General features: G+C 31.9%; 2 protein-coding genes across 7 annotated transcripts; both read left to right on the top strand.

Moving 5' to 3' along the window:
- The first annotated feature begins 1,889 nt into the window (after positions 1–1,889).
- Positions 1,890–4,130, top strand: LOC114422620 (pentatricopeptide repeat-containing protein At2g41080). The gene has a single exon (XM_028389072.1). The coding sequence runs from the start codon at positions 2,024–2,026 to the stop codon at positions 4,046–4,048; it is 2,025 nt and encodes a 674-aa protein (XP_028244873.1). The 5' UTR covers positions 1,890–2,023; the 3' UTR covers positions 4,049–4,130.
- Positions 4,131–12,014: 7,884 nt separating this feature from the next.
- Positions 12,015–20,401, top strand: LOC114421492 (potassium transporter 10-like). Of its 6 annotated transcripts, XM_028387435.1 has the most exons (11): positions 12,051–12,410; positions 12,580–12,655; positions 12,778–13,091; positions 13,870–14,095; positions 14,619–14,864; positions 15,935–15,985; positions 16,113–16,373; positions 16,485–16,652; positions 17,595–17,849; positions 18,424–18,510; positions 19,198–20,401. In XM_028387435.1, the coding sequence occupies exons 3-11, from the start codon at positions 12,966–12,968 to the stop codon at positions 20,238–20,240; spliced, it is 2,463 nt and encodes an 820-aa protein (XP_028243236.1). In that variant the 5' UTR covers positions 12,051–12,410; positions 12,580–12,655; positions 12,778–12,965; the 3' UTR covers positions 20,241–20,401. The 6 variants fall into 6 exon arrangements, with proteins under 6 accessions (XP_028243235.1, XP_028243239.1, XP_028243236.1 ...); XM_028387434.1 differs by lacking the exon at positions 12,580–12,655 and having other exon boundaries at positions 12,015–12,410; XM_028387437.1 differs by lacking the exon at positions 12,580–12,655 and having other exon boundaries at positions 12,876–13,091.
- The last annotated feature ends 795 nt before the right edge of the window (positions 20,402–21,196 follow it).

Genomic DNA, 21,196 nt, shown 5'->3' with positions numbered 1-21,196 from the left:
CACAGGCATGATACTATCTATGTGTTCACATTTCTATTGTTATATTATTTTTATATTTATCATTTTTTAATTGATGTGTATATTAATTTTAGTTTAATATACTTACTTCTTATATTATCTTTTGTGCATAGTTTATTGTATTTTAATAGTATTAAAGAAATACCTAAGTTTAATAATGAGTGAAATGAAGAGTTACCTTAAAAAAGATACAAAATCATGCATGTGTGTTTATATCTTTTTCCCACTAAAATTGAAATATTTTATCTTATTATTGGATTATAGTTCAAAAATATGATTATTATATACATAGCTATAAGTAACTTATAAATACAGTAGGTAAATTATTTTTCTTGTTTCTTAATTTATTTATTATATTCAATTTCGTCTCATTTCATTTTGTTCACTTTAAACATTTAAATAAAATACTGTCAAATTTGATTTAAAATATGATTAAATTGAATCAATTTTTTTTAAAATAAGAAACTTAATCAAATTAAATATATTTTAAAAAATTAGGACCTACTTAAAAAATTAAAATATAAAGTGATGAAATTGAATCTAATAAATGAATTTTTTGGTTTCTTTCTTGAAAATTTATTCGCAGCAATATTTTTTAATATCTATGTTATGTTAAATTGCTTTATATGTTTTAATTGATGAAAGGATATGTAAAGAACGGCACTCTTTTTAATCACCTTACTCTATCCTTGTTTTTTTTTTAATAAACCACATTTACTTCAACTGCACTCTTTTTGACTTTTAAAAACAAAAGGAAAAAAAAAACATAGAGAGAATAGAAAAAGTGATGAGACACATTACTTTATTGATAAAACATGAAAAAAAGTGAGGAAAAAAAACATGTGAAGATTACATTTTTTTTTTTTGTTTACTTTGCTCAATTGCTTCCACGAATGGTGACAACAGAGAAAACAAAGCAGAAGTAATTGGTCAAACAATGTAGCATCAACCTAGCTAAGATTAGTGAAAGGGGTTCTGGAAGGTTTGTAAGATATAGTTTGTTCTGGCTTCTCATCTTCCTCTTCTTCTGCCTCCACTTGTTATTCGAATGCTAATTGGAATTCTCCTTTTCTAGATCATGGTTATTGGATTTCACTCCTCCAAAACTTGCTTTTGTGTTGCTGTTATTGTTAGCGACGACATGCAAACGAGGAATAGAGAGAGAGAGAATCGAATCAATAGAAGAAAATATATGTAAATGTGATTATATTGTGCGGAATTTGTAACTAAATGTTAACCCACAATCAAAAAATGAATTTATATATATATATATATATGCAATATTTAATATTATCAAGAGTAAAATGATCTTAAAAATGTGAAAATCAAAAAGAAAGTAATTGGTATAAATAGTATTTCATTTATCTATATCGATATAGATGTGTGCTGTTTATCATTTCCTTAATTCCATTTAGAAGGCATTGTTCGGATGAGGTTTGTATGTTTCTTAATTAAAAGTACCAGCGGACTAGGAAAATAGAATATGTACTAAAAGAAATAAATATTATGTGTACCAATTTTTTTAAATAGAATAATATTCATTCATATTTCTATGCCAATATAAATTCATTTACAAATTAATTAGTTCTATAAAAATTAATGCATATTTTTATTCTTATTCCACCACCTTACGTAGGTGAGAAGAGAAAGTGCGAGAAAAAATATATTTTCCAATTAAGAAGATAAATGTTTATTTCTTTTCTTTTCGTGGGTCTCCAACCATCTTTTATGGAAGCTCTTTATATTTGTTTCGGTTTGAATCTTCTTGGTATAAGTTAAGATTGTTCAATGAATTTGCATAGGGAGATGAAAGGAAGAAAAAGAAGAACAAATCGTGACCCTTAATTTAATAAATAAAAGATCTTACGCCCCATACGTACCTCGCAAAACATTCTTCCCCCACTAAATAGTAGAACTCAGCCAAAAATAAAAGTTACTCTTTTTAGAATTTTTTAATAAAAACTCAACTCAACCCCATAAACAACCATTAGCTCATGTTTCATCCATGGGCAGGTTTGTTGTTTCTCGTACTCGCTTCTCAGTGCCTATCGTTTTTCAAAATTCAATCTTTCGCTTCTCCACGATTTCCTTCAAAACCCACTTTCAAAATGGTCGCTTTTCTGATGGCAATGAACAATTTGCCACCTTGTGTTCCAAAGGGCACATAAGAGAAGCGTTTGAAAGCTTTTTATCTGAGATATGGGCCGAACCCCGTTTGTTCTCAAACCTCCTCCAAGCATGCATTCCGTTAAAGTCTGTTTCTTTGGGGAAACAGCTTCATTCTCTGATATTCACTTCTGGGTGTTCCTCAGACAAGTTCATTTCCAACCACCTCCTCAACCTCTACTCAAAATTTGGGGAACTTCAAGCTGCTGTGGCACTGTTTGATCGAATGCCAAGGAGGAACATCATGTCATGTAACATCATGATCAAGGCCTATCTTGGAATGGGTAATCTCGAGAGTGCCAAGAACCTGTTTGATGAAATGCCCGACAGAAATGTTGCCACGTGGAATGCGATGGTCACGGGGTTGACCAAGTTTGAGATGAATGAAGAGGCTTTATTATTGTTTTCGAGAATGAATGAGTTGAGTTTCATGCCGGATGAGTACTCGTTAGGTAGCGTGCTCAGGGGATGTGCACATTTGGGAGCTTTGTTGGCAGGGCAACAGGTTCATGCCTATGTTATGAAATGTGGGTTTGAGTGTAATTTGGTTGTTGGATGCTCTTTAGCTCATATGTATATGAAAGCTGGAAGCATGCATGATGGGGAGAGAGTTATCAATTGGATGCCAGATTGTAGTTTAGTTGCTTGGAATACACTTATGTCTGGAAAAGCTCAAAAAGGGTACTTCGAGGGAGTTCTGGATCAATACTGTATGATGAAAATGGCGGGTTTTAGACCAGATAAGATTACTTTCGTGAGTGTGATCAGCTCATGTTCGGAGTTAGCCATCCTTTGTCAAGGGAAGCAAATTCACGCTGAAGCAGTCAAAGCAGGAGCTAGTTCTGAAGTTTCCGTAGTTAGTTCTTTGGTTAGTATGTACTCTAGATGTGGATGCTTGCAAGACTCTATCAAAACATTTCTGGAATGCAAAGAGCGAGATGTTGTGTTGTGGAGCTCAATGATTGCTGCTTATGGGTTTCACGGTCAAGGAGAAGAAGCAATCAAGCTTTTCAATGAGATGGAACAAGAAAATCTGCCTGGAAATGAGATCACATTCTTGAGCTTGCTGTATGCTTGCAGTCACTGTGGATTGAAGGACAAAGGACTCGGTTTGTTTGATATGATGGTGAAAAAGTATGGACTCAAGGCCAGACTACAACATTATACTTGTCTGGTTGACCTACTGGGCAGGTCTGGTTGTTTGGAGGAGGCAGAGGCAATGATACGGTCCATGCCTGTAAAAGCAGATGCAATTATATGGAAAACTTTATTATCTGCATGTAAAATCCACAAGAATGCTGAAATTGCAAGAAGGGTTGCTGATGAAGTTCTTAGGATTGATCCTCAAGACTCAGCTTCATATGTTCTACTTGCCAACATCTATTCTTCAGCTAACAGATGGCAAAATGTTTCTGAGGTGAGGAGAGCCATGAAAGACAAGATGGTGAAGAAAGAACCAGGCATAAGTTGGGTAGAAGTAAAGAATCAGGTTCATCAGTTTCATATGGGTGATGAATGCCACCCAAAACACGTGGAGATTAATCAGTATCTGGAAGAATTAACTTCAGAAATCAAGAGGCAGGGCTATGTACCTGATACTAGCTCCGTTTTGCACGACATGGACAACGAGGAAAAAGAACAGATCTTGAGGCACCATAGTGAGAAATTGGCAATTGCTTTTGCTTTAATGAACACCCCAGAGGGAGTGCCAATAAGGGTGATGAAAAACTTGCGGGTTTGCAGTGATTGTCATGTTGCCATCAAGTACATATCAGAGATTAAAAAATTAGAAATTATTGTGCGAGATTCTAGCAGGTTTCACCATTTCAAAAATGGCACATGCTCTTGTGGAGATTATTGGTAGTAGTTACTCCTTGATTTCCATTTCAGTTGTTGTTCGTGATTTTGCAGAGCTAACATATCAATTTCATTTTCATTTATCACAACCTTACTACAATAAATATGTGAGACTAACTTCAAATTAGAAAGGGAATTCTTTATACTCAAATCTAATAAAGGATATTGAGTAGTGGTTGCTTCTAACCACACTGGTGTCAGTTATTGTTGGTTATAAAGTGCAATTATCTGAACTGCATTGATGGCTAAATGATTCTTTTTGGTCAACTAATTGTAATTAGTCCATAACTTTCTAACACTTCCCTCAAGATGGCATGTGCCAGCGGTTAAACAGGGGAATCAAGACTTCCAATTCACACTTGGCTTTAGAAATTAGAATGAGATCGAGAGCAGCTAACCGAATGAATAGCTAGCTAGGTTTGGTTTTATTGGAGTCATGGGTCGTTAATCTACGCACAGTTGGAACAACAAAGATCAAGCCTTCAACATGCGCCTCCTAGGTAAAGTACATGCATGCACCAACTCTTTTAATCATTGACTAAATTTTAAAAATAATTAATGGTTTTAGAAGGTTAGTACTTAGTACATCCATGCACCTTAATTAGAGGTTGCATGTAAGACACTATTTATGTCCTAAACCAAATTCACGACCCATTTTCCACCACCCATTTTATAATATGCAACGCCATTATCTTATGACTATGGTCATAAATGCTAATCAGTTCCGAGATTAAGGTAAAGTAAAAAAAAAAAATAGCAGAACACTGATAGAAGAAATTAACAGAATAAAAGCGTTTATCATATTAAAAATAAAAAATAAAAACTCTTAGTATGTTTTTATGTAATTTTAAATATTTAATAAACTTAAATATATTTTTTCTCCTTGTAATTTAGTATCTTTTATTTATTTTCGTTCCTATAATTTTTTATTTCATTTTAATTTTTTTTATTTTGTTTTAGTCCTTATAAAATATATTTTTTTTATCATTCTTAAAGTATTTTAGATAATATTTTTCACTGTTCAAATTTTTTTTATTATTATTTAAAGTATTATCTAAATCACTTTAAAGACAAAAAATAAAATAAACATATTTTAAAAGATTAAAATAAAAAATAAATTTATATGAATTAAAATAAAAAAATATTAAATTATAAAAATAAAAATATATTTAAACCTACTTAATATGATATGTCAAATGCTAACATTTAATGATTATTTTTTGGGGGAGGGGTGAAGCATCCTCTTCTAAGGAAGATAAAAATATAACTGAGTGATACACACATGAGAGAATCTATTTTCCTCTGGAGAATTTCTTGCAAATTGGGTCAATCTAAGATGCAACTTTAATTGCAGCGGCATATGCGTGGGAATTATTTGCATTAAGCCCACGGAGCATACTCAGCCTATCATTATATATTTATATCATTCTTGTCTGCTCAATTATTTAAGGACAATCACTTCCTGCACTTTTCTAATGGCTTCTTGAACTTATTCTGAAATGTTAAAAAATATATTATGAAAAAGCTATTTCAGAATATAATTTTACATTTTACGTTGTTGAATAGATATTTCGGAAGCTTAGAAAATTACAGGAAGCAATGGTCTAATTTAAGTCAAGTTACTCATTTTTTGGAGTGGTTTGTAAGCACTCTTTACTAGGATAAAATTGAAAAAAATAAATCTTTTCACTTAATGTTACAATTTTAAAAGATTCTTATAAAATATAAATATAACTATCAGGAACACACATTACATCCATAATGATTGATCAAACAAAAACAGTGGAATGAGAATTTGTACGTGGTTTCTGATTTATATATTTTTTTTAGAATCTGTTACGAAACGGATAACAGGTTAACAACTTAACCGATAACTTCATAATTCTTCTTCAACTGGAACATTTTTAGTCTTTAACGATTTAAATGGAAAAAACGAGAAACTATATATGACGACCTAGTATATTGGGGATCATGGTATTCTTATAACGTATTAATCGGGGTTCCCATTATCCTATGATAGGTCAACTCCCACATATACTCATTTAAATTTATATTCTCTGATTTAATTATTTAACAGAGTCACTTAATTTAACTACATAAAATATAATTTACTAATAATAAATAACTAATATAATTATCTTATAATATTATTTGAAAATGAAATAAAAAATTCCAATACCTAAATCGTACAATGTATACGACACATTTAAAATTAACTCGTACAATATATACGGCACACTTAAAATTAACTCATACAATATATACGGCACATTTAAGGGGGGTGTATTGGATTAAGATTTCAAAAGATTTTAAAAGACTTTTTTATGATTAAAAAGTCTTGTGGTATTCAATCAAGACTTTTATAAAATATAAACAAATCTTGTGGTATTCAATTAAGACAATAAAGATTTTTTTTTCAGGGCAACAAAATCTGTTGATATTCAATTGAGATTTCTTACCACTTTTAAAATGTCTTTTGGTATTCAAAAGTAAATAGATTTTGATGGATTCTTTTGTGGAATGGATTTTGAGAGACTTTTTAGTTAGAAATACACATAAAATACTCCTCCAACAATCTCACCCAAACCCTTGAGACTTTTCATAATCTTCCAAAGACTTTTTCTTCTCCTGCCGAACAAGACACAAACCACTACCAGGTTCATTCTCTTACAACTTTTCAATCAATTTTACCTATTTTTTTAATGGCAATCGATAGTCAATATTGTTCATACTATATGTATATTACGCAAATCAAAAGAAAAGGGTGCTGTATATGCTTCAAGATTTCGTATTCATATTGTTTTCAACGTCCAGGCAATGAATATGCATCAAAAGAATGGCAATTGATATGCATCAAGATTTCATATTGCTTTTTTTTTAGTACTGTATATGCAAATCAAAATAAAAAACTCTTTTTTTTTCTGTTTCTTCAACTTGTTTTTTTACAACGTCCATTATTATTATTATTATTTTCTTGTGTTATTATTAAAATGTTAATTATTAATGTGTTATTATTATTATTATTGTGTTAATAATTTTTTAATTGTTATTGTGTTATTATTATTGTTATTTTGTTAATAGTTTTTTTTAAATGATTTTATGATATATGAGTATTATTTTTATGAAAAATGCTAACATGTGCCCTTAAGACACTTGTTAGTGTATTATGTATAGAAATTTTGTATTGAAAGTTGTGCAATTTACTTTTTTAAAAGTCAAAAATTGTTGTTTTTAAGACATAGTTACTATTGGAAGTATCCTTAACATGTGTCCTAAGTGCGCATGTTAGCATGACCCTTATTTTATTATTAGGTAGTTTTTTTATTGATTTTTCTATTGAATTGTATATTATTCGGGATATAGTCACTATACTTTTGACAATTAGGAAACAATAACTATTTTTGTCAAATAACTAGTTTCTTATATATATATTAGCGATCAAATGGGGGATTCACAAGAAAATAACAAAGGAAAGAGTAGAGACAAAGATAATTATGTATCTTGGACTATGGAGGATACCAATGAGTTGTTGCACCTCTTGGTGGATGCTATGAATAGGGGATTGCGTGATGCCAATGGGTCACTTAGCAAACAAAATGTAGAACGAATAATACTTCCTCAACTCAATGCAAAAACTAAATTCCCTAAAACTTATAGTCATTATTTGAGTCGGATGAAGTGGTTTCGAAACCAGTATAACATGATGTCAACCCTTATGCGCAACAACTCTAGCTTTGGATGAGACCCAATTGGAAAAACTTTCACTGCTCATGAGGATGTATGGAAATATTACTTAAAGGTGAGCTAAGTTCATAATCTTTTAAATATATTAATAGTTATAAATTTAGTAAATTATAATATTTGTAGTATATTAACAATGATTTTTTTTTAGTCCCACCCAAGTCACAGCAAACTTCGAGGAAAAAGTATGGTTGATTATGAGTATTTGAAGATCGTTGTTGGGGGTGGAGTTTCTAGCGGGAATAATTCTATATCAGTCGATCCAGATGATACTGATGCAACAACTTTTGAGCCAGAAAATAGAACTGTTGGGATAGAAGAATTTTCATATGATCCTAATAGTGATACATTCATAACACCAAATAACTATGAACCAGCATATCAGTCTCCATCACCAAACCAACCAAGTCCACCATCCCACCCCCCTTTAGATTCAGAGGTTCCCATAGAAAAACAAAACTGTCACAAGCGAAGGAGATCCGAGTATGGAGGGAGTTCAAACGCTGTTGGGATCAACAATCAAGGCAACGTTCTGGAATCACTTTAGGCGAACATGAAGTGAGAATCACTTTGTTATTATTTTTTTAGGCAATAATGACTTTGTTATTAAAAGGTTTAAAATTTCTATCGTTTTTATTTTCTTTATTCAAACATTATAATTTATTTATCATGTTTTTCATTCACTTTTGTAACTTCCGTTATTTTTTTGTTTAAAATGTATTAATCTTTCAAAATCTTAAAAATCCATAAAGTACTTTGAAATCTTAAAAATCTGTGTTAGAAATCCATTAAAATCTTGGGTTAAGAATCCTGATTGTAAAAAGTCTTTTAAAAAAAATCTTTTAAAATCCCACAAAATCAATACAATCCCACATAATCTTTTAAAATCTTCAAGATTGTTTTTGTCAAAATATTCTCTCAAAATCCCAATCCAATACACCCCCTAAAATTAGTTTTGATATATGTCTTTGTCATCAACTAAAAAAGTAGTTGCGTCCACGTTAGCCGTTGCTTTGATGAATTTGACTTTTTGTTTATCAGTTATATTGATACTACGTAGCATTTTTACTTTCTACCTTTTGATGTTATACTACTATTATATATAACCTATCGTATATTTCATTTTTACTTTTCTTTATCTCTCTCGGGCAAGTTTTTCTCTCTTTCATAATTTGGGCATTAAATTGAGAGATGTAGCTGACTCTTTTTTTTCTCCTCCCAGTAATGAAATGGTTAGAGACTAATAGTATCTAATTGAAAATGATATGTGTGAATGTTACACTGAAAATATGTGATTCTAGTGTAATGTTTATAAATTCTAGAAGTTTTCAACTATAACAGCTCAACTTTTGTGGTGTGATTTTTTTTTTAAAAAAAAACTTATCAGAACTTTGTTTAACTATATTATTTTTTTAGAAAACTTTGTTTAATTATTTAATGAATACAATAAAGTGATATATCATGTTAAGGATGAATTCAAACTACATTTTAGGTTATTCCAACCTAATTTAATGTCCTTTTTTATAAAAAAAACTATTTATATATGATTTTTTTTATTAATTACAATACTACTTCTCGTAATAAATAACAAAACATAATATTATCTTTATATAATACTATTTATTTAAAATATCCATCAACTTTAGTTTTATATTTTAATTGTATGATTTATCTAATATTATATTTAATTTTGATTGTGTATAAAAATTTGTTAAGTCAACCGTAATTATATATTGTGAATGAGAATAGTCTGATGAAGAGAGATAATCATAATCTTATGGGGAATAAAAAGTTTCATTCCTATTTCATGTATTATTAAGTTATAGACTGAATTAAATTTAAATAAATAATTATGCATTATTAAATTGTTGCTTGAATAAAAACCCAACTGAACTCAGCCTTTTCAACACACTTAATAAAAAAAAAATGCATCAATAAGATTCAGTAACAATAAAGACACTTTACTTTTGTACTATGATCTGCATATGGTCCCTCCCTGCTTCTAGGGTGACGTTGCACATGATTAGATCTGCCTATTATAAAAAGTTCCATTAGCAGTTACGATAAATTATGTATTGGATTCTAAGAATGATACGTATTGTAAAATATGTAACACGAGTAGTGTACTGTGGATTATTCTTATTTATCATAAGTCTTCTAAGGCCCCATTTGGATTTTGCTTTGCAACTTGAGTTGGAAAATATTCAAAATTTGGATGTTGAAAAATATTCAAAATTTGGTCTTGTGGAAATCTTTCTTAATTTATATAACATTATAGCTCTAGATTATTTTTTCACATATAGATCAAATTCCTTTAATATAGTATTTAATTAGTATGTAAATTAGAGAAGGTTAAAGTAATGTGAGAAAAATAAATATCAAAGTGGAAACTCATTAAAATACGATAATCACATGAATCAAATTCTTTAAATAAATTTTACTAAAACTAAAATAAGACATTAACTGAGTTTTTGTAGGGTAAATAATCATATCTAAATATAATGTGGTAATAAATTGATCTTTATAAAAAAAAATTTAATTTAATTTTTAAATACATAAAAAGTATGCATAAATTAGTTCCACCTTTAAATATGTGATATCACATTATTATTAAGTTATAATGTTGAATGAATAATTTTATGGTAATTTATATTTTTAAGATCAATTTAACATTAAATTATAAAGTTTAAAGACTAATTTATTATTAAATTCTCTTTATGATTAATTTATGGTATTTTATACACATTCAAAAATTAACTTTAAATTTTACATTTGTTAAGATTAAGTTATCAGTGTTTTACACTATTGAGATGGAATTTAATTATATTTTTTTACTAATAAATTCTTTAGCATGACAGCACAGAAAATACTTTAATCCTGCCTTTCTTCTATTTTTTTTCTACAAAACCATTTGAAGCTTTTTTTTAATTTCACAAAAATAATAGTCATGCGAAACAATTTGAATACTCATATCTTTTTTTATTTGACACAATAAATGACAAGTAGTTGACGCCGCCAACCGCCGATAGAATTTGTCTGAGAATTGAAATAGAGAAAATTTTCCCCAAAATAATTATTTTAATTTTTTTGTTTTTTTATGGAAGTTAATTTTTTTGTTAAGACTACTAAATTATAAATCTAACTGAAATAGAACCATTTTCATAGAATATAGTTGTGATTCTAAAAAAAAAAGCTAGAAGAAGAATATGACAAAAGCACGTTTTTATCGGAAAACAGGACTCTTTCGACCAAACAAACCATCATTCAAAAGCCTAACCACCAACTACCAACAGTAAAAACAAACATTTCATAAAAAATAAAAAAGTAAAAACAAACAAGCTTAATTTGAGAGTTGAAAAAACCATATAAAACCTAGAAAGCAGTATGTTCAATACGAGATAACTACAAAGATGCCCAATTCAAACTGAATACTTTCAACTATTATGGTCCACAAACCACAGTAATTAAAAACATCACGATTATGCGATATGGTTGACATACAATTATATTTTTTAATTAAGATCTAGTTAAGATTTGATTTTTAAATTCGTATATATAAAATTTGATTGAAAAAAGCTGATCTCTTAAATAAATCTCCAAACCTTAAAAAAAATAGTCTCTAACTGTTCACTAAATATAGATTATTACTTAGCTGAACGACAGATTTACTTAGTAGATTTTGAGATGAATAGTCCCACAACTTTTTAAAACTTTCTTAATATAAGATACTATGTATGATATTACAAATTCCGCCCATAATTAAAAATATAATATAAAAATTCAATCTATATCTATAGTATAAGCATCATTCCTATAAATTTATATTACCCCACAACATGAAAATAGGTGAGAAACCTTTTGATCCAGCTAGGCCAATTCTAGAACCTTTTTTTTCCAATATGTACCTCAATTCTAATGGTTAATTTAATAACAGCATAGAGGACCCCCCCCCCCCCCCCCCCCCCCCCCACCAAATAATGAAAAAAGCAGCACCATGATAAAACAAAAATAAAATAATAAGAAAAACACGATAATAATAAGAGTTTAGTGGGAATTTAAAATAATTTTATCCTTTCATTTAATCATAAATTTTAAAAATTAAATAAATTATCATAATAAATTATTAAATATCTCCGTGTAAAAAAAATTATATTATCAATACATAATTATTTTTATTTTTATGTAATAATAATAATAACAAAGCAACTGAAAAAATAATAAAGTTACTCGTTGGTCTCACATCCACACCTCTATATCTCTCTAGAATTTAGTTTAGTTCTTCTTGGTTTGTCCCTCTCTCTCTCTCTCTCTCGCTCTGAGATTTTTTGTCTGCTAGCTTCCAAGACTCACATACCATAAAAAGGCAATACAACCTCAGCAGCTGGATACTTCGTGTTTCAGTTCTGTAACAATCTTCGTTTCCTATATATATATATACATATATATAAAAAGACCTTGCATGTGTTCTTCTCATCTCCTAGTTTTCAACACTGAGCCTGGCTATGTGAAAATTCAGATGGGTTCTGGTTTTTGACCCCCCTGACTTAGAAGGAACAAAAAAAAACAGAGATTTTTTGAGAACTCACTTTGGAACTTTCAGTGGCAAGTAGCAGATTATGCTACAAGAGGTGAGACTTGGTTCAGCTAACACCTGCAAGCAAGAATTTTTCCTGTTTTTCATTAAGGGGTATGGTTGCATGGATCAAATTTGCGTTTTTGTGTTTCAAATTTGAGTTTTTCTTATTAGGGTATTGGCTGCTCAAGATATCTCTCAATTTACTATGATTATCTATGTAGGCCTGGCAAAGTTTGATTCTTTTTATCCTAGTTTCTGATGAAGTTTTTGAGAGTGTGAGGCTGGATCAATTTAAGGGTATAGATTTTGTGCTGATTTTTTGAAATTGGGTTGGAGGAATTTTTTTCTTTCTTATTATTTTTTCCCCATGGATGACATGGACCTCTCAGTGAAATATTCAATATTGCTTTCTTTTCCAGATTTTTTTGGGTAGTTGGGATCCGTGGTCGCAATAGGCATGGATTTCAAGTGAGTTCAAATTGAAGGCCTGAAGGTTTTGCTGTGTATTTTTCTTAAGGGGTGGAGGAACTCTTGAAAAAGGATATTATAAGGCTGCATAGCTGTTATTGCTGCTTGGAACTTGCAAGTTACTGAACTAAGCTAAAAAATGGGTTCAAGAGTAGATACTGATGAAGATAATGATAACAGAGGTAGTATGTGGGATTTGGATCAGAAGCTTGACCAGCCTATGGATGAAGAGGCAGGAAGGCTCAGAAATATGTACAGAGAAAAAGTATGATGCCTCATTGCAACTTGGTTTTACAGTCTTTCTCTTTCTCTTGCTGAATTTGTGTTTTGTCATTACTGTTACTATTGAGGGGAAAAATGCAATTCATTAATTCTAATTATGGTTCTTAACTTGTACATAAATTAATACTTGCGATGATGATTTGTCAATCAAAAATTAAAAAGTTTAACTATTGTAGCTATCGTCAAATGTTGCTCGCTATTCAAAAAGATGCTTGGAATTTGAGTTATGTAATCCATAATTTTGATTTGCCTCTTCTTACTTTTAATTTCAGCCCACTTAATTTGTATTCTTAGTTGCTAATAGTGTCAAGGACTTCATTAGAACACAAATTGAACAAAAAATAGGGCCTTCCTTTGAAATCAAGAAAGATCCCCAGCTTTTAAATGCATTGTGGAGCATAGTTTGAAATAGCACAGGATTTGAAAAATGTTCTGCGACCGCAATTTCAACCTAAACATCAAGGTTTTTGGACTCTACATGACCACAATTGGGGCTGCATCAGCCGCATTTGTCTGTAACATCAAGAATCGTGATAAAATTGCGACTGCAGCCACAACTGCAACTTGATACCTTATTGGTCTCATTTGAAAGATAAAATTACTTAAAGCAACTTGATACATAACTAGATGTCAATTTGACCCAGAAATCCAGCTTTTTCTGTGCCATACAAATTACAGAATATGGATGCATTAATAAGCTATTATGTAAGCTAAGGGATTTGGTATGTAATTCCTTGTTAATGTAGTTTTTGGTTGTTCAGAAATTTTCAGCATTGTTGCTTCTGCGGCTAGCATTTCAGAGTCTTGGTGTGGTTTATGGAGACTTGGGCACTTCACCCTTGTATGTTTTCTACAATACATTTCCTAATGGAGTGAAAGATGAGGAGGATGTAATTGGAGCGCTTTCTTTGATTATCTACTCTCTTACCTTGGTGCCACTCCTCAAATATGTTTTTGTTGTATTAAGAGCAAATGACAATGGCCAAGGTATGGATTGTTTTGTTAATTTTTGGGGTATATGTTTAAAATAGTTAACGTTGTACAAAGGAAATACTTGGTACCATGTTGTAACTTTTCTAAGCAACAATCAGCTCCTTTAATCTGGTTTAATGATATTTTCTGTCAATAAGATACTTACAGCATACATTCTGTGTAGTAAATATTTGCATCCCATATGATAATATTTGAGACATACAAATCTGAAATGGGACAAATATCTTAATACCAGAAAATATCCCCCTTGCTTCCTTTCCTAGGACATCTGCAGTATTTTAGCATTCATAACTAAAATTCCTTATGAGTATATCAAATACACAGTTTAGTACTGTATAATGACGGTGTCTGATTATTCACCATGTTTCTTGTTAATTGATAAACTATCCAGTTTCCTTTCATAACTGTAAGTAAAATTCACAAGTTTTTTTTTTATATAGGGTGCATTAGATAGATATACTAGCTTTAGACTACTGAGCTGCAATGAAGTTTTATCAAACTAACATTTATGGAACAGGTGGAACATTTGCTCTTTATTCCTTGCTTTGCCGACATGCAAAGATAAAAACCATTCCTAACCAGCATCGAACTGATGAAGAGCTAACGACGTATAGTCGGTCTACCTTTCATGAAAGGTCATTTGCTGCAAAAACCAAAAGATGGTTAGAGGAACAAGAATCTGCGAAGAGAGCCATTCTTATTCTTGTCCTTGTTGGCACCTGCATGGTTATTGGAGACGGGATTCTTACCCCGGCTATATCCGGTATGCCTTCTTTCTCAATCTGATATTGTTCCCATTTTCTTAAAAATATTTCCATAAATTTCAACTTGCTTGCTGTTTACCAAAGTAAGTTATCTATCAATGCATGTGCTTACATATTATGTGTGCATATTTGTGCTGATTTACCAAACTGTGAAAGATAGTTACAAATTCATTTTACGGGATGATAAAAAAGTAATATACATAAAAATCAATATACATAAAGAAAGTAACCTCTAAATCACAACATTAAACAAACATAAATTGATAAATTATAGCATAATAAGTTATAAGATCCAAATAGACAAATGCAATACATAACAAAACACACAATTCATAACACAACAACTGTGAATGAACAATCCCAATCACTGAAATCAGAGATGAGAGAACAAATTAAATCCCAAAGACTGAGCATGAGACTGTGAGAAGTGGTAGACTAGAGTGAGAGTGACCTTCAGTTTGCACATTGCTGCATCCAAAGGGAGGCACAATCGATGGCACAGGTGGCGACAATCTTGGGTGGTGGTGGCAGCGTGGAGTGAAGATCTGGAGGTTGTAAGCGAATAAGACATCTGGCAGTGATGGATGAAGAAATTTGCAAATGGGGTAGGGAAGGGCTTTGCGAATGAGAAGAAAGGGACTCTGGAACTGGGTCATACAGACCCAACCTGGTTTTTTCAGCCTGCTCTGTCTTGCTGAGGATTGACGATCTCACAATTGCACGTGTAAGATCACAATCCCACTCTGAACTTACCCACCGGCGATCCAGGCACGATTCAGCTCGCCTGGGTGTATTCAACTCGTAGGATGTACAATCCTGTGAGGTAAATCACGATTTTAATAACAATGCTGCAGCAGATTAGTCAGCCACTATTCACATTCCTAATTTTCTCAAACCAAATATGCCCTTTCTTTGATCTTTTTCCGTTTATATTTTATGTATGCTGTATTGCAAAAGGCTCTATAGTAAATGTTTTCATTGCTATTTTTCTTCTTCTTGAGTATTATCTTTAACACATCTCCATTCTCCAGTTATTTCAAGAGATTCATAACCATACATTATGTTGTAGTTTTATCAGCTGTTGGTGGCATCAAGGTAAATCAGCCTCGGATGAGTAGTGGTATGTTCCTACACTTGTAATAAGACATTTTTCTTCAATTTCTACTGTTATATGTAGAAGTATTTATTGTTTTTAATTAATTTTAAGTTCATGGGTCTTGAGTAGCTTCTTTCTGTCTGGGATACAGGTGTAGTAGTGCTGGTTGCTGTGGTAATATTAGTTGGGTTCTTCAGCATGCAACATTATGGCACAGATAGAGTTAGTTGGCTCTTTGCTCCAATTGTCCTGCTTTGGTTTCTCCTAATTGGAGGTATAGGCATATTTAACATCTGGAAGTATGGAAGCGGTGTTCTAAAAGCTTTTTCTCCTGTGTATATATATCGCTATTTTAGAAGAGGAGGAAAAGAAGGCTGGACTTCCCTTGGTGGGATCATGCTCAGCATAACTGGTAAAATTCATTTTTTATTGCTGTTGATTTCCTTGTATTTCAGAATCATTAGCAAATGAAGTCAATAGTTATTATTTTGTACTTGACATGTCTTTTGATGATTTTTATCAGGGACAGAAGCTCTTTTTGCTGACCTAGCCCATTTTCCGGTCTCAGCTGTGCAGCTTGCATTTACTCTAGTTGTGTTTCCTTGCCTTCTTTTAGCCTATTCTGGTCAAGCTGCTTACCTTATGAATAACTTGACCCATTCACAAGATGCTTTTTATCGTTCAATTCCAGGTCAGTCATATTTTTCATTCTATATTGAAATTTTCGTTTGTGATGTACCTGTAGTATTTGGAATTGTTGAAAATCCCAGAATCACAGGATTAAATTGATTCTGAAATTGTGGTTACTATTTGTAGAATATTTGTATTTTAGGTAGTGCTCTGTTTATTGTCCAAAGTTTATAATTTGATTGTTGATAATGGAAAATTATCCAAAAAAACCTGTTTCAGGAATATATTCTGATAGTCAGCAGGTATATTACCACATTAAGAGTAAAAAACTTGAATGTTTCTCTCTGTTCTTTTTTCCCCTCCTATTGTCAAATTTATGTTAACTACTTTATTATAATTTTCTTTCTATACTTTACAATGCAATCATCCTTGCATTTTGCTAGACTGCATAATATATTTAACTTGTCCTTACCAGCTCAAATGAATTGAAGCTGATAATTCACATCCCTAAATGATAAATTCAAGCCTTAGTTACTGTGTGTGTACTGTGTATGTGTGTCATAAATAATGTTTTGGGCCTTTTTGTTCAAGTTAGGCTTTGGGATATACAGACTAGTTCTCTCCGTGTTCGACCTCATAGCGTACTCTCATTTTAGCCAGTGCAGAATTATCTGCTGATCTGGTTTATCATTTTATGTAATGGTTATAGTAAATCGTTGGGTTTTCACTGCCAAACTTTTCTTGTGCCTTTTCTCCTTGTCTGTTATCAACTTACATATTTGCCTGAACAGCCATGGCATCTGTTTCTTTATATTAAAGCCTGCATCCAGTTTGTTTGAATACTATCATTTTGACTTGTTTGCCTAAATGGTTAATTTTACATTTCATCTTTGGAGATAAACTTATTACAAGAATTGTCTATTTTTATTTGTTTGAATGATGCTGATTTGTTTCTTCATGTATTAGTTTATCATTAGATGTTGATCATCTATGGTTTCTGCAGATAGAATATATTGGCCAGTATTTATTATTGCGACATTGGCAGCCATAGTTGCAAGCCAGGCTACAATAACTGCAACTTTTTCGATTATTAAGCAAGCCCTTGCTCTCGGATGTTTCCCCAGAGTTAAAGTTGTATATACATCAAAGAAATTTCTCGGCCAGATATATGTTCCAGATATTAATTGGATCCTTATGATTCTTTGCATTGCTGTTACTGCTGGGTTCGAAAATCAAAACCAGATTGGAAATGCATATGGTAAGTTTTTCCCTTGTTGAATATTAAGATGGATATTTCTTGCTTTTAAATATGCACATGATGCAATTTTTATTTTTTTAATTTTAGGCTTGATAAGAAGACAATTGAGAAACAATGATCTTAATGCCAAAATATCATGTTGTAAACATCCTACCTACATCTGCATCTTTGCTCTTTTTTTATAATTATAATAAAAGATGAAAACAAAAGTATTTTGTGATGATCCACATCATGCCACGTTTGAGAAAAGCACTCAAAAAGCTTAGCTAAGTAAATTAGTTCTATTTTTATTTGGTGAAAGTATTAGAAAGCAATTTCCTTAAGTAGCTTACATCAACTAATAAGCACTAAAACTTGACCCTAACATTACATCCTACAACCTCTATGCAGCCGTACATCCCATTTAAACATCTTGATATTGTCCAGCTGCCATGTATGTTTATTCATACACAAATGCTAGCATGCTGTTTATGCTATATTGCATCCCATTTAAATATCTTGATGTTTTTTGGTCCTATATGCATCCCATTTAAATATGCAAGATTGATAATGAGGTTGAGCCTTGGAGCAACAGAAAGGTTGCTGCATTGTGACCTGGAGAAACAATCCTTCTGCTTTGTGTGGGGGGTTAAGGCTGCGTACATTTGCCCTCCCATACTAGGTGAGAGCCTTGTGCACTGCACTGGACTGCCCTTTATGTCTATTTGTTTGCAAATGTTAAATGCACAACAAACACTATGTTAAGGGAAACAATCGAAAGAGAGAACAGTAAAATGTGATTGACTAACAAACTTCATTGGCCTCCTTCTACATGCCAAGTGTAGTACATACACCAGTTCAAACCTAGCCAATACTAATATAAGGTCAAAGACACTGATTATCATATTCATAAACTCCCCTGCAGCAGGATATTTGTAGTATCTTTCTTAAGACAATTTCTGCTTCCTAGGGTCAAAACAAACACAGAAATAAGCTTGATGTGTGCTCCCTATGCATGCTAACCATGATGTGACTCACTGGGTCATACAAATTACAAGCACAGAAATAAGCTTGATGTGTCCTCCATTACCATGTATTTTCCAATGAACAAATATGAGCTCTTAACAGATCATTATGTTTGAGTAAAGGCTTCAAAATTGCCCTATAACTATATCGTTCATTCCCCACCTTTTACATTTATATGTTTAAGCAGTACTGCATTTGCATTTGTGTTTCAACGTTCAAAACAATACGTGGTTTAGGGAACTTTGTAATGCTCTTGGACATGTTTAATACCTCTGTTTTACAATGTCATTACAGCCTTTCTTTAAGCATGTACTCAATTGTATATTTATCATTTTCATGACAGGTACTGCAGTTGTTATAGTCATGCTGGTTACAACACTCCTTATGATTTTAATCATGATACTAGTGTGGCGCTGCCATTGGATTCTCGTCCTAATCTTCACTGGCTTATCATTGATTGTGGAATGCACATACTTCTCCTCAGTACTCTTCAAAGTTGATCAAGGTGGGTGGGTTCCACTTGCAATTGCTGGAGCATTTCTTATTATTATGTCCGTTTGGCATTACGGCACCGTGAAACGGTATGAGTTTGAAATGCATAGTAAGGTCTCAATGGCATGGATTCTTGGTCTTGGCCCAAGTTTAGGACTTGTTCGTGTCCCCGGAATTGGACTGGTCTACACAGAACTTGCAAGTGGAGTACCCCACATTTTTTCTCATTTCATCACCAACCTACCAGCCATCCATTCTGTAGTTGTTTTTGTATGTGTGAAGTACCTTCCTGTCTACACCGTCCCAGAAGCAGAGCGATTCCTTGTCAAGAGGATTGGACCTAAGAATTTCCACATCTTTCGATGTGTGGCACGGTATGGCTATAAAGACCTGCACAAGAAAGATGATGATTTTGAGAAAAAACTCTTTGAGAACCTTTTCACATTCGTTCGGCTCGAGTCTATGATGGAAGGATGTTCGGATTCAGATGAATACAGCTTATGTGGACAGCAAATCGAGCATCCAAGAGGTGGCCTTTTGCATAACAATGGAAGCACAGTTTCTTCCAATATGGATTTAACAATGTCCTCAGTAGATTCAATAGTACCAGTTAGATCACCGCATCACATGAATATTACTGTCAGGTCTTCTGGTCAAACAAGCAGCCAGACCGAAGTTGACGAACTTGAATTTTTGACTATCTGCAGGGATGCTGGGGTGGTTCACATACTGGGAAACACAGTTGTGAGGGCAAGGAGGGAATCAAGGTTCTACAAGAAAATAGCTGTTGATTATATATATGCATTTCTTAGGAAGATATGCAGGGAAAATTGTGTAATCTTCAATGTCCCTCATGAGAGTCTCTTAAATGTTGGTCAGATTTTCTATGTATAGCATAGCCCCATATCCTTGTGATTGCCATTTTTTTTGCAAAATGAGCTGAGTGTAGCATATGAACAACACTTTGCTTATGGTAATCAAGATACAATTCGGAATTGACTTAGAAGAATGTTTTTTTAGCAATTATCTCTTAAAAATTGAGACTATTGTTCCCAGATGGCTAAATAGACTTTCAACTCATCTTTATGTTAAACTAAGTCGTTTCACTCTTCTCCATTTTATGCTGCCTAAGTACTTAAGATAGGGAACACGAATATTTACGTAAATTACTTTATACAATTTGGGGTTTGTAGTGGTACCTCGTGGATTTAGGATGAGTTTGGCTGTGTGGAAGAGAAAAGAATGAAAGAATTGAGAAAAGATCTTTGAATTAAATTAGATAGAAAGAGGTGTGAGATTTATAGTATTTTTTTAAAAAATTACTTATGAATAGTAATTTCTTTCCCACAACCAAACAAACACTTAGTGAACAAATAGCAAATTAGAGGTTAGGTAAGGTGAACAAACTCAAAACTATAGTAAAATTTGGTATGATTTGTAATAATTTTGGGGTATAGTTTGTGGGGGATATGGGTGATGCTTTTTGAAGTAGAGGGGCTGAACAAACTCAAAACTATAGGACAGTTAGGTACCAACTAACCTTTATTATTATTATTTTTTTTGTTTGGAATCTAAGTTGTTTAATGTGATGGAACCGTGGAGTGCATTGTGTATACTCTGCCTTTCTATTTTCTCTATTAGTTTGAAGGCTAAGTTATAAATTTTTTTCTCCTAATTTTTTAAATTGATGATTTTGGTCATCTTAATTTTTAATTATAACATTTATTTCCTAATTTTATAAATTGATATTGGTTTTCCTACTAGATTATTAAATAATAATTATGATTTTTAGATATTAAATTAATTATAAATTAAATAAAACTCATTAATCATTAAAAAAAATAAAAGAC

This window comes from Glycine soja, chromosome 8 (assembly GCF_004193775.1).
Source record: "Glycine soja cultivar W05 chromosome 8, ASM419377v2, whole genome shotgun sequence".
Lineage (NCBI taxonomy): Eukaryota > Viridiplantae > Streptophyta > Magnoliopsida > Fabales > Fabaceae > Glycine > Glycine soja.
Note: the sequence above shows the minus strand (reverse complement) of the source record. Positions and strands in the feature narration are given on the sequence as shown.

Excerpts from the sequence above, each read along its gene's own strand:
- LOC114421492 (XM_028387434.1), top strand. The coding sequence starts at position 12,966 with ATGGGTTCAAGAGTAGATACTGATGAAGATAATGATAACAGAGGTAGT. Across the intron at positions 14,865-15,934 it reads TCTTACCCCGGCTATATCCG|TTTTATCAGCTGTTGGTGGC; the intron begins GTATGCCTTCTT and ends ATTATGTTGTAG. Across the intron at positions 15,986-16,112 it reads TCAGCCTCGGATGAGTAGTG|GTGTAGTAGTGCTGGTTGCT; the intron begins GTATGTTCCTAC and ends TCTGGGATACAG.
- LOC114422620 (XM_028389072.1), top strand. The coding sequence starts at position 2,024 with ATGGGCAGGTTTGTTGTTTCTCGTACTCGCTTCTCAGTGCCTATCGTT.